This window comes from Hemitrygon akajei, chromosome 22, assembly GCF_048418815.1.
Source record: "Hemitrygon akajei chromosome 22, sHemAka1.3, whole genome shotgun sequence".
Taxonomy (NCBI): Eukaryota; Metazoa; Chordata; class Chondrichthyes; order Myliobatiformes; family Dasyatidae; genus Hemitrygon; species Hemitrygon akajei.
In genome coordinates, this window is record NC_133145.1 from 56,044,451 (window position 1) to 56,057,979 (window position 13,529).

General features: G+C 42.9%; 1 protein-coding gene across 1 annotated transcript in view; it reads left to right on the top strand.

Moving 5' to 3' along the window:
- rptor (regulatory associated protein of MTOR, complex 1) overlaps positions 1–13,529 on the top strand; it is a 483,948-nt gene that overhangs the window by 351,385 nt on the left and 119,034 nt on the right. The window contains exon 22 of the mRNA XM_073026287.1: positions 12,317–12,420. Within this exon, the coding sequence (XP_072882388.1) occupies positions 12,317–12,420 (104 nt within the window). The remainder of the gene's footprint in view (positions 1–12,316; positions 12,421–13,529) is intronic.

The following is a 13,529-nucleotide window of genomic DNA, read 5'->3' on the forward strand; positions in this document are numbered from 1 at the left end:
TAGTGAGGCAGTATTCAAGGGTTAGTTCATTGTCTGTTCAGAAATCTGATGGTGGAGGGGAAGATGATGATCCTAAAGGGGGGGGGGGTGTGTGTGTGTGTGTGTGTAATGCTGTATCACCTCGATGTTAGCAATGAGAAGAGGGCATGTTCTGGGTGGTGTGGGGGTCTTTAATGATGGATGCCACCTTTTTGAGGCATTTCCTCTTGAAGATGTCCTTGATGGTGGGGCGGACAGTGCCATGATGGGGCTGGCTGAGTTTATAACCCTCTGCAGCTTTTTCCGATCCTGTGCAGGTGCCCCTCCATACTGGACAGTGATGCAACCAGGCTTCTCACTGGTTGATGTGAACTTTCTTTTACAAATTGTTGTCACTCTTCATTTCCTTCAACTCCCATGTCACTCCATTTTCTCACCCTTGGGGAATGATTTGAACTTAACCTTTCTGCAGCCAACTCCAAATCGGCAAGTCTTGGTTATCTTCACAAGTGAAATGATAACTGATCTGTCTGTCCACAGATGCTGACTGCAGGTCTTCACCGTCACCCGTATATATTGTTAACTGTGTGGTATTACATTGAGGGCCTGTTTGCATTAAGTCAGCTGCTAAATCGGTCTATTCTGAGCACTATTAGAGGGTGGACAGAGGGAAAGTTTTGTGGATGTTCCCAAAGCCTCCGTGAAAGAAATATACCATTCCCCACAGCTTTGTGAGAATCTTTGGTCCAAAGTGTAGGGACATTCAGGATGGCATTGAGATTCTTGGCCACTCATTGTGAGCACACAGAAGCCCTGTGTAAACGGCATTGTTTTACCAGCACCCAAGCTATCTACCTGCTCATCCATTAAGCTCCTTTCTCCACCACCTATAACAGAGTCATCAAGTCCTACATTAGCCTCATCAGCCACCTGTGAAACTACAGAACTGAAGTGGAAGCCAACCATCCTTAATTCCAAGTCACTGCTTCTGTTGTCATTGAACATATCTCAGCAGACTCCTCTATTCATTTATTAAGGACAGTTGGGACTAAACTTTTAAAGATCATTGATGTCTCCAAATTGTTTTCTGAAGTTTTATTTTGACCTTTCATCCATTGAAAGGGTGTTTCCCCACCCCGCACTTCTATTTGAGGGAAGCTTGTTTACTTTCTAGGAAAAACTTCCCAGAGCAATCTGAGACTTTGATCCAACTCTCTAATGTCTACGCTATAGCCCTGACTACTGTTGCTTTTTCCAGTTCCTTTGTCATATTGTGAACTACAGAAGACAAGATGAGACGATCAAACCCTCCATGAATATTGAGGAAGTTTGGAGTAGCCGTTTTATTGCAATGAATGATGACTCGCAGAAAGCAGAATTCAACCAAGACCATATATATGAAAGTTGACCAATATTAAAAAGTGGCTGCAACTTAAAATCTTTATTAAGGCCATACTCTAAAGCAGGAGTTCCCAACCTGGGGTCCACGGACCTCATGGTTAATGGTAAGGTTCCATGGCATAAAAATTATAAGCACGTTTATGGCTTAGTTGCTCTCTACTCCATCTCCAACTTGCTCATACCATTTTAGACTTTAAGACATGGGAGCACAATTTGGCCCATCAAATCTGCTCCACCTTTCAATAATGGCTGATTTATTATGTCTCTCAACACCATTCTCTTGCCATCTCCCTGTAACCTTTGACCCCTTACAGATGAAGAACCTATCAACTTCCACTTTAAATATACTCAATGAGTGGCCTGCACAGCCAACTGTGGCGATGATTTCCACAAATTCACCATCCTCTGGCTGAAAGCATTCCTTCTCAACTCTGTTCTAAGGCACATCCTTCATTTATTAGGCTAAGCTCTCTGGTCCTAGACACTCCCGCTATTCAAAGCCTCCTCCCCACGTCCAATCTTTCTAGGCCTAAAAATCTTGCGCATTGTTCTGTCTTCAAGATAACTGTTTTTCCACTATCTTGACACAGGGCAGCAATATTTGAAAAACGAAAAGGATTAGTCCCACTGTGCACATCTGCATTGTAATAATTATCGAAAAAAAGCAGGTGAAACCCAAGCCTTCCATTTAATATCAAAACATGAAATAAGAATCTCTGCTAATATTAAAAATAAGCAGCTATTGATTTTAACCATGTTACGGATGCAGAACGCTGGAGAAACTCAGCGGGTCAGGCAGTGCCAGGAAAGGGGAAGAAGCCAGAATAAGCAAGTGGGGTGGGGGGAGGAGTACATGGGCTGGAAGGTGATCAGTGAAGCCAGGTGTGGGGGGGGAGGAGGGTGGAATGAAATGAGAAGGTGGCAGGTGATAGGTGGAAAAGCTAAAGGGCTGAAGGTGCAATCTGTTAGGAGAGTGAATCATGGCAGAAAGGGAAGGAGGAGGGGCATCTTGAATTTTCCTTATCCATGGAATCTCTTGTGTTTATGATTTTAACCATGCTCAATGCATGGTGATTTTTTTCTCTACTGTAGAACTCTTTTATCAGGTTATTCATTATTGAAACACTCAAATGAGACTTTTCAGGTGACCACAATGTGTTCACTGTGGAAGGGACTCTCAATGAGCAGAAGATGTACTGCCAATATGCACTCAGTTATCCTTGCCACCATATCTTCATAAACCCCGTGAAAAACATCACACAATCTTTCAGAAACGGGTATCTTCTGTGCAGTCCAGTCAGGCATCAGCTTGAAAGTTTATTGGGTTTACATTTACCCATTTATCAAAAAGACAATTCTCAGCTATTAATCTTCGGCTAGCAGGACCCATGGCTGCTTTGCATTTTATTCAACTCCTGCTGGTAAGGTAAAGGTTAGCTTTGTTTGTCACTTGGACATCGAAACACATGGTGAAATGCGTCATTTGTGTCAAACCAAATCAGCAAGATTGCACTGGCAGCCTGCAATTGTCACCACGCCTCTGGTTTCCAGTGTTGTCTATCTCCCTCTCCCCCCCCCCCCTCTCTCTCTGTCTGTCTCATCTCCCTCTCCCCCCTCCCCCTCCCTCTCTCTGTGTCTGTCTCTCCCCTCTCCCTCTCCCCATTCCCCTCCCCCCTCCCCCTCCCCCTCCCCCTCTCCCTCCCCCTCCCCCTCTCCCTCCCCCTCTCTCTCCCCCTCTCCCTCCCTCCCTCCTCTCGCTTTCTTTCTCCCCCTCTCTCCCCCCCTCTACTGCCCTCTCCCCTTCTCTCCCTCCCTCCCCGCATAGCCACAACTCAAAGGAAACTGGATCACCTGGAGGAAGCATACTCAGATCACCAGCATTGATCACTGGACACTGAAGAGTGGTACAGACAGCTCAGCACATCTCTGGATGAGAATGTCCCTCAAGTGAGGACATGTGCAGAAATAAGGGCTGAAAGATCACCGGGGACACCAGTCACCCCAACCATAAACTGTTCCAGCTGCTTCTATCTGGCAAACGGTACCCTAGCATTAAAGCCAGGACCAATAGGTTATAGGACAGCTTCTTTCTATAAGCTGTTAGACTTATAAGTGCCTGCACATTGTGACAGTATCAACACAAAGATTTTTACTTCCTCTCATCGTGGGATGGATGTAAGATTAAAATAAATTCAAATTCAAAGATACAGACTTCTGAGAGGCAGCGGCGAGAATTGAACCTGATCTTACAGCAAAGCGTTGGGCAAACTACTATCAGGAGAAAATCTGCAGATGCTGGAAATCCGGAGGTGGGGGGAGAGAGAGAGAGCTGTTAGTGAACAACTCTGTGCTGCTGGGAGGAAAAGTTGTCAACTGCATTGTAAAATCCTCCTTCACTGGATCACCATCTTTGACCATGGGTGCCACAGTGGGTAGTAATGTTTTCTCACAGCTCCATTGATCCAAATTGAATCCTGACCCCTGGTGTTACTTTGAATTTGTACATTCTCCATGTGATTCTGCGTTTCCTCCCAAGCATGTAGGTCAGAATCACACTTTACAGTGCCAGCGAACTGGGTTCAATTCCCGACTATCTGTAAGGAGTTTGTACGTTCTCCCTGTGACCACCTGGGCTTCCTCCAGGTGTTCCAGTGTCCTCCCACTTCCCAAGATGTATGGACTAGTAGGGCAATTGGTCATTTGGGTGGTGCAGACTTGTTCAGCCAGAAGGGCCTGTTACTGTGCTGTATCTCTAAATAAATATAAAATGTAAAATAAACTCCAAAAACATGCTGGCTAATAAGTTCATTGGCCACTTTAAGTGTCTCCTTTTGTAGTTAGGCGAAGCAAGAATCAGAAAGAACCTGGCCTTGTGAGAAAGAATGGGTTGTTTGAGAGTTGTGAGCAATATTGCTTTAACTGCCATGAGAAATGTTTGAAGTGAACTAATCAGATTGCTCTGAGAGCTGGCATTGACAACAGGTCGAATAATGGCCTCCTGAGCTACATGAAAATACGGGAAAATATAATAATTTGAGAACCGAACAATGTTAGATTGTATTTATGTATAATGTGGCAAGCATTCCTGTAAGCACCTCTGTTCAATTTTCGTGAAGAACATGGGTCTACAGTGTAGTCACTAGTGATTCATGTTCTTCTCCAAGCCTCAACCAATGTATGAACAACGGCCAGTTATCTACCGTGAATGCAAGCTACTGTCATTAAAGTTGTTTTTCTGTGCAATAAGCAATGTACTTTCAGTCCCTCAAAACTCAATTAAAATTATGCCCAGAATTGTTCCATGAGATAAAAGCCATGTATTCCTATTCTAGCAATATAGAAAGCTCAAGGCTCACTAACTGGCTTTCAGTGTGTCTCTCAGTGCTACATAAGCACTCAAGTATTCTGAGTGGAAGACAGTCAGCTACTGTTTGTAGACACTTATGAACAATGTGAGCACCACAAACAATACCAGATATCTCTTTCCTTTGATCTGCAGCTTCCCTCAAATTAATGTAATCGTTATCTGTATTTTGCTTTTACAAAAAGAAACAGTAACACTTGAAGTGCACCACTTACTTTGTTCAGCATCTTGGCATTCCAAACCTAGAACAGTACAGCATGTGAACACGTTCTTCAGCTCCCAATGTTGTGCCAAACCAACTACAAAGTATACCAAAACCCCCTCTGGGAAAAACTAATCCCTCCTACCCACACAATATCCACATCCCTTCATCTTCCTTTCAGTCGTGTGCTAATCTAAACACCTCTTAAAAGCCTCTGATGCATTTGCCTCTATCACCATACCACGCAACGCATTCCAGGCATCCATCACTCTGGGTAAAAAAAAAACTTACCCTCACATACCCTTTGAACCTACCCCTCTCACCTCCAATGCATGCCCTCTGGTATTAGACATTTCTAGCCTGGGAGAAGGATATTCCCTGCCTCTGCCTCCCGTAATCTTGTAAACCTCCTTCAGATCTCCCCTCAACTTCAGCTGCTCCAAAGAAAGCAACCCAAGTTAGTCCAGCCTGTCATGGCAGCACTTGCCCTCTAAACCATCTTGATAAATCTCTTCTGCACCCTCAACATCCTTCCTTTAGTGGGGCAATCCTCCAGATGTGGCTTAACCAGACTTTTATAAAATTGCAACGTGGTTTCTTGTCTTTTGAACTCTGTGCCTCGACTAATAAAAGCAAGCAGTCCATAAGCCGCCTTAACCACCTTATCAACCTGTGTAGCCACTTTCAAGGAGCTATGAACTTGGATCCCAAGATCCTGGGTTAAGGATCTTGACAACAGTGTACTGTCTTCTTGCATTTGCCCCATCAAGGTGCAACACCTCACATTTTTCTGGGTTAAGCTCCATCTGCCATTTCTCTGCCCATATATGAGATTGATCTATAATCAAGCTGTATTCTTTGCCAGACTTCTACGCTATCCACAGCTCCACCACTCTTGGTATCTTCCGCAAATTTACAAACCCACCAACTACGTTTTCATCCAGGACATTTACATACATCACAAACAGCAGAGGTCCCGGAGCAGATCTCTGCAGCACACCGCTAATTACAGACCTCCAGCTCAAATGAGTTCCTTCAACCATTACCCCACTTTCTATGAGCAAGCCAGTTCTGAATCCAAACAGTCAATTCACAGCGAATCCCATGCATCTTAATCTTATGGATTAGCTTCCCATAAGGAACTGTCAAACATCTTATTAAATCCAGGTAAACATCCACTGCCCTACCTTCATCAATCTCTTTCATCACTTTGTCAAAAAACTTAATCAAGTTGATAAGACATGACCTGTCCCACACAAAGCCATTCTGGCTCTCCCTAATTATTTCATGGGTTTTCCAATGCTCATATATCCGATCCCTAAGAATTTTCTCCACCAATTTCCCTACAACGGACATGAGACACACCAGTCTATAGTTTCCAGGATTTTCCCTTCTTCCCTTTATATATAGAGGTACAATATTAGACACTCACCAGTCCTCCAGGACTTTACCTGTGGCTAAAAAAGACATGAAGATACTGGTCAAGGCCCCTGCAATCTTGTCTCTTGCCTCCTTCAATAACCTGGGGTAAATCCCATCAAGCCGTGGGGACTTATCCACCTTAATATCATTAGGTGGCCCAGCACTTCCTCCTCCTAGTCATATTTATACACTCAGCACTGACCTCCTGGTCTTCCATGTCCTTTTCGTTGGTAAATACTAAAACAAAATACTTATTAAATACCTCGCTCACATTCTCTGCATCCAAGCAAATGTTTCTGTCTTTATCCTTGAGTGGTCCTACCCTCTTCTTAGTTAACCTCTTGCTCTTGACCTATGTATAAAATGCCTTGGGAGTTCACCTTAATCCTCTCTGCCAAAAACTTTTCATGGCTCCTCCTGGCTTTCCTAATTACCTTCTTTTGTTCTTCTCTGGCTTCTTTATAATCCATATGTGCTTTTTTTAATCCTAATTTCTGAAACTTTGCATTTCGTTTTTCTTCTCAACTAAATTCATCACCTTTCTGGGCATCCAAGGTTTTCTTGTCTTTCCATCTTTGTCCTTCCTTCTAACAGGAACATACCTTTCTGTGCTCTGTGCACTTGATCTTTAAACACCCACCACAGATCTGATGTGGACTTGTCAGAATAAAGGTGTTCCCAATTAATGCTTCTTAGTTCCTGCCTAATGTAATTTCCCCTGCTCCAATTTAAAACTCTTCCACAAGCACCTTACCTATCTTTATCTATAGCTATCTTGAAAGTTTAGGTGTTGTGGTCACTGTTCCCTAACTGCTCACCCGTTGATAGGTCAGTCACCTGGCCAAGCTCATTACCTAACACCAGGTTCAGTACAGCCACTCCTCTAGTTGGACCATCTGCATATCGATTTACTAAACCCTCATGTATACACTTAAATTCTGCTCCATCTAAACCTCTTGCACTAAGAAGGTCCCAGTTTATATCAGGGAAGTTGAAATCCTCAATAACAGCCACATTATTTTTACGCATTTCCTTAATCTGTTTTTTGTTCAGGGCTTCTGAGCAAAATTGCTTTAGCTGCCATGAGAAATAACATATTTTGTTTGCAGGTGCTAGTTAAAAATTAAGGGCCCTGTTTGTGGCATGTTCATGGTGTTAGCCAAGTGCTAGGCAGAGTCCCATTGAGTGGGAATTCCTTGCGTGCAATTGCACACCATAACACTTTGAGATCTTAACTCAGTAACAAGGGGGCTAAGATGAGTAGAGACTATAATTTGTTGCGTGGGTCTTAATTCAAATGTATATGGCTAAGGTATGCTTTTCTCCTTCTGTTACCCTACCTCCCTTTGAATCTTCACACCCCAGTTCCCCATGTTACCACATCCCTTCACTCTAAGTTTTAAGCCCACAGCCCCTCCTTCCACTCTCTCACAAGTCCCCAACCTTCAACACTTTTACCAGCCTCCTCCCTCTCTGGGCTCATCTATCCATGTTGCTGACTGGAGAACACCTGTGCGTGACTTTGTTTGACGTGGGGAGGCTAGGTGCACGAGCAACCACCACACAGCCCTTGATCAGGGTCAGGATCCAGTGGTATGGATGTAAAATGATTGAAGACCCTTCTCTGCTGCAGCCTTCCTCCAGCTTCACTGTCATTGTCTTCCGCCAGCTCCCCCACTGAGGTCTTGGTTGGATCACTCTTTATCTCAAACCTTCCCCTTGAACTTAACACCATGAGTGACCCTAGCAGGGGCTAAGCTCTAGAAGGTATGACTGTTGGGATCTTAGGAACTCACAAGCTTCTCCACCATGACAAGGTGACAGTTTATCAAAGAAGATATTGACAACTAACTCTTACTGTCTTCATACCTAATGCAGGTTGTAAATCTGATCATTGCTATTGTCATTGCAGTAATATTTTATTGTAACTTGGCATAAATCCCACCTACCCATGTGTAATTTTTGCTTTAGGACCACATTGAGTGCTAGAACGATGAATGCAGATAGCTGAGCTGGCATGGTAGTGTAGTGGTTTACAGCACGTCAGTTGTAAGATTGGAGTTCGATTCCCACTGTTCTCTGTAAGGAGTTTGTATGTTCTCACCTTGACTTTATGGGCTTCCCCCACATTCCAATGACATACAGTATCATTAGGCTGAATGAGTGTGGGCATGCTCTGTTAGCTCCAGAAACATGGTAATACTCGCAGGCTGCCCAGCACAATCCTTGCTGATTTGATTTGATGCCAACAACACATTTACTGTATGTTTTGATGTAGATGTGACAAATAAAGCTGATCTTTAATATCTTCATCTTGGACCATTTAAAGAGAAACTTTATCATTGCTAAGGAAATAATTAACCTCAATTTACTATGAAAGATGTGAAAGGTGAAGCAAGGTAAGGTGGAAGTTTAGTAGATGGGGGAAGGGAGGGATAAAGTAAGAAGTTGGGAGGTGATAGGTGGAAAAGGTAAAAGGTTTGAAGAAGAATGAGTCTAATAGGAGAGGAAAGTGGACCTTGGGAGAAAGGGAAGGAGAATGGGCACCAGAGGGAGGTGATAGACAAGCATTAATTGTTTATTCCTCTTCATTGATGCTGCCTGACCTGCTAAGTTCCTCCAGCCATTTGTGTGTGTATGTTGATCTGGACTTCCAGCATCTGCAGAATCTCTTATGTTTACAAACTTGGCAGGTAGTGCTGACCAGTTGCCTGTATATTCCTTCTCCACATAGCTAATAAAGAGGAAAAAAAACACAATGTAAGAGCAAAGTACTGCAGAATGTTGCTATGCATTAAGAGAAAGAAATATGGCAGTGAAGATGCTAGCTTCTTTTATTGGAGACCCTCAACGTTTTAGGAGCAACTTCCTCCCCTCCGCCATCAGATTTCTGAACTGACAGTGAACCAACACCTGAACACTACCTCCCGATTTTAACTCTTTTTGCATTTTTAATTTATTGTTTACCTATATTTCTTATTGTACTTTATAGTTATTATGTATTGCATTTACTACTGGCACAAAACAACAAATTTCATGACATAAGTCAGTGATATTAAATGTGATTCTAATTCTGACAACTCTATTGACCATAATTGCAGTGCACATACAATAGATTTTAAAATCAGTATGGAGATAATCTGTTTCCTCTTACAACAGAAATCAATATTGTTTCTGTGGAATCGTGTTCTTACCAACTAGATAATATTTACTGATGGGCAAAACATGGGATGTTTTAAGTACAGGCAATTAGTGTTTTTTTTTATCATTTTACCGTATGTTTCAATTGAGCTTCATGCTGCCATTATTGTAGTTATGTGTTTGTTAATGCAAGTTTTAATAGTAGCTTATTCTAGTCATCTCTAATGTATAAATACTGAAATTCATGATAAAGAAAAAATTGACTAATTCCTACTCTTGTCAGAAATTGCATTTACTGTACATTTGAATTTAGTGTTACAAGCGAGAGTTATAGAAGCAAAGTTAAATTCTAAAATCAGCTATTTACATCAAATAAGTTGGGAGTTAAATGAATATAGATATGCCAGCAACTCTTTTTTAATTAGTTTTAAGTATCTCAAAAGTTTAGTACCTCAAAGACTGGTTCGCATTGTTATTTGAGGAGAAAGTGCAGATGATAGCACCCCACGCATTGTCCCTCAGTTGGACTCATTTTCTTGCTCAACTATCTTACCATACCAATCAAGGCAACTGTTCAAGATACAAGATTGTTTATTATCATTTCCCGTACACAAGTATAAAAGGAGCAAAATAATTCCTACTCCAGATCCGATGCAGCTCAAAAAAAAAGACATATGGAGCCAGTGATCATTAATGGAGAATGTGTGGAGCAGGTTAAGACCTACAAGTATCTGGGAGTACAGTTGGACGAGAAGCTAGACTGGACTGCCAACACAGATGCCTTGTGCAGGAAGGCACAGAGTCGACTGTACTTCCTTAGAAGGTTGGCATCATTCAATGTCTGCAGTGAGATGCTGAAGATGTTCTATAGGTCAGTTGTTGAGAGCGCCCTCTTCTTTGTGGTGGCGTGTTGGGGAGGAAGCATTAAGAAGAAGGACGCCTCACGTCTTAATAAGCTGATAAGGAAGGCGGGCTCTGTCGTGGGCAAAGTACTGGAGAGTTTAACATCGGTAGCTGAGCGAAGGGCGCTGAGTAGGCTACGGTCAATTATGGAAAACCCTGAACATCCTCTACATAGCACCATCCAGAGACAGAGAAGCAGTTTCAGCGACAGGTTACTGTCGATGCAATGCTCCTCAGACAGGATGAAGAGGTCAATACTCCCCAATGCCATTAGGCTTTACAATTCAACTGCCAGGACTTAAGAACTTTTTTTTAAAGCTATTATTAATGCTTTTTGAGTTAGTGATTTAGATGCATATCATATTATTACTGAGTTAAGTATTGTATGTAATGAGTTTTTGCTACAACAAGTGTATGGGACATTGGAAAAAATGTTGAATTTCCCCATGGGGATGAATAAAGTATCTATCTATCTATCTATCTATCAAAAGGTACTTCCTACAAAGCGAAACCTAACATCATGAATGGCAGTGATGCTTCATTCCCAGATAGGCTCAATGCCTTTAATCCATGCTTTGAAAGGGAGAATAAAACTCCCTGCAGCACGTGGTGACCCAGTGATCTCTGTCTTGAAGGATAGGGAACTATCGCAAGGAGACAGGCCCTGATGGAGTACCCAGTAGGGCTCTGTAAACCTGTGCCAACCAACTGGCAGTGGTGTTCAAATCTCTCATTGCTGCAGTCAGAAGTTCCCACCTGCTTCAGAAGAGCAACAATTATACCAGTTGCATAGAAGAGCAGGGTGAGCTGCCTTAATGACTATCGTCCAGTAGCGCCCGTATCTAGATGATAAGGTGCTTTGAGAGATTGGTTGTGGCTAGAATTAACTCCTGTCTCAGCAGGTACCTAGACCCACTCTAATCTGCATATCGCCACAACAGGTCTGTGGTGGATGTGAGCTCAGTGGCTCTTCACATGGCCATGGTCACCTGGACATCTATATCGGTGTGCTGTTTGTCGACTATAGCTCAGTGTTCAACACAATTATTCCTACAGTTCTGATTTTAAATCCTCCAAAATGTGAGCCTTTCTATATCCCTCTGCAACTAGACCCTAGACTTCCTAATCAGAAGACCTCAATCTGTGTAGATCGGAAATAACATCTGCACCTCGCTGATATCAACACTTAGGGATGTGTGCTTAGCCCATCGTTATACTTCATGCCCTGACCAATCAAGAATCTATCAATCTCTGCCTTAAATATATTTAAAGACTTGGCCTCCACAGCTGCCTGAGGCAAAGAATTGCACAGATTCACCACTCTCTGGCTGAAAAGATTCCTCCTCATCGCTATTCTAAAAGGACACCCCTCTATTCTGAGGCTGTATCCTCTGCTCTTAGACTCTCCCACCATAGGAAACATCCTCTCCCCATTCACTCCATCAAGTGTGGAAGGGAAGCCTTTTACTTAATGTCCTGAATTTTGCCTTGCAGGAACATTTTCCAGAACAGATACAATTTCTTAGTTCAATTTTCATAGCTGGCATATTATAACAAATTAACTGGAATTTTGGACTGCTCAGCACTTTTCCAATAAAATAGAATAGCTAATAGTAGCTAAGACAACACACACACAAAATGATGGAAGAATGCAGCAGGCCGGGCAGCAGCATCTGTGGAAAAGTGTAAACAGGACTGAAGAAGGGTCTCTGCCTGAAACATAGACTGTTTGCTCTTTTCCATAGATGCTGCCTGACCTGCTGAGTTACTCCAACATTTTGTGTGTGTTATTCTGAAATTCCAGCATCTGCACAATCTCTTGTGTTTACATTTAGTGCCAGCTTTGCTGTGTGAATTTGTCACTGTATTAAAATGTGACTCCTTTTCTGACTATTTCCATGCAGGCTACAGTTAATGCCCGACCACAGCGCATCCTGGACTCCACAAACCTGACACAGTCAGCACCAGCCAGCCCTACCAGTAAGGGAGCACACATTCATCAAGTTGGGTAAGTTATCGAGTCGGGGTGAGTAACTCTTTGAGATAATACATTCTCACAACAGGTTGTATATGCCAGGGCATTTTGTACTTAGTTTATTCCAGAGTTTGCAACCAAAGTAATTTTGTCCCTTCCTATCGTCTAAGAAAGGTCTGTGTTTTAAGTCCTGGTATTCAGTCCTATTCACATATTTCCAGTGTCATTAGTGTTTCTGGGTATATACAAATGTTATGAGTCACCTTTAAAGTAACAGTAGTAGTATTTTGCAAAATTAAATTTCTAACTTTCTAATCTGGTTGCTGTTGCCTGAAATGTCTGTGAGTCTAAGTTACGTCTGTTCATAGATACTTCAGTTTCTCTCTCTTCCACTCCATTTCCCCCACCCCAGTTCTGCTTTGTCCCATCATTGCTACCTGTTCTGTGAAGCTGATAAAGTTTTGCTCCATGCTTTCACACTTCGACCATAAGACAGAGGAACAGCGGTGTGCCATTCAGCCCATCGAGCCTGCTCCACCATTCCATCATGGCTGATTTATTATCCCCCTTTACCCCATTCACCTGCCTTCTTCCCATAACCTTTGAAGTCCTTAATATTCAAGAACCTATCAGCCACCATTTTAAATATACTCTGGTAGATTCAGCACCCTCTTGTTACAGAAACGCCTCCTCATCGCTGTTCTAAAGGGACTCTACCATTATCTGTTGGTTTCTTCTTACCTTTTTGCACAAGGTGGAGTACCAGCCACTGTAGCTTCATATTTCTCCTCCATCTTGCACCCTCAAACCCCAGCATAGCCATTCCCTGCTCCTACCATATTTGAACCACGGCCTGATGTCTTTCGTTTGGTCTCGGCCCACTGTTATTTTCACTGGGGCAAGGAAGGTGGCACAGAAGACACAGGAGCATTGTCACAGCAAAGCAGCATCCGTCATCACCATCCAGGCAATGCTCTCTTCTCACTGCCGTCATCAGGAAGGAGGTACAGGAACCTTAGGTCCCACATCACCAGGTTCAGGAACAGTTATTACCCTTCAACTACCAGGCTCCTGAACCTGTATCAATAAGTTTGCTCACCCGAACACTGAGCTCCCATTTGAGCACATCGACAAGGAGCGCT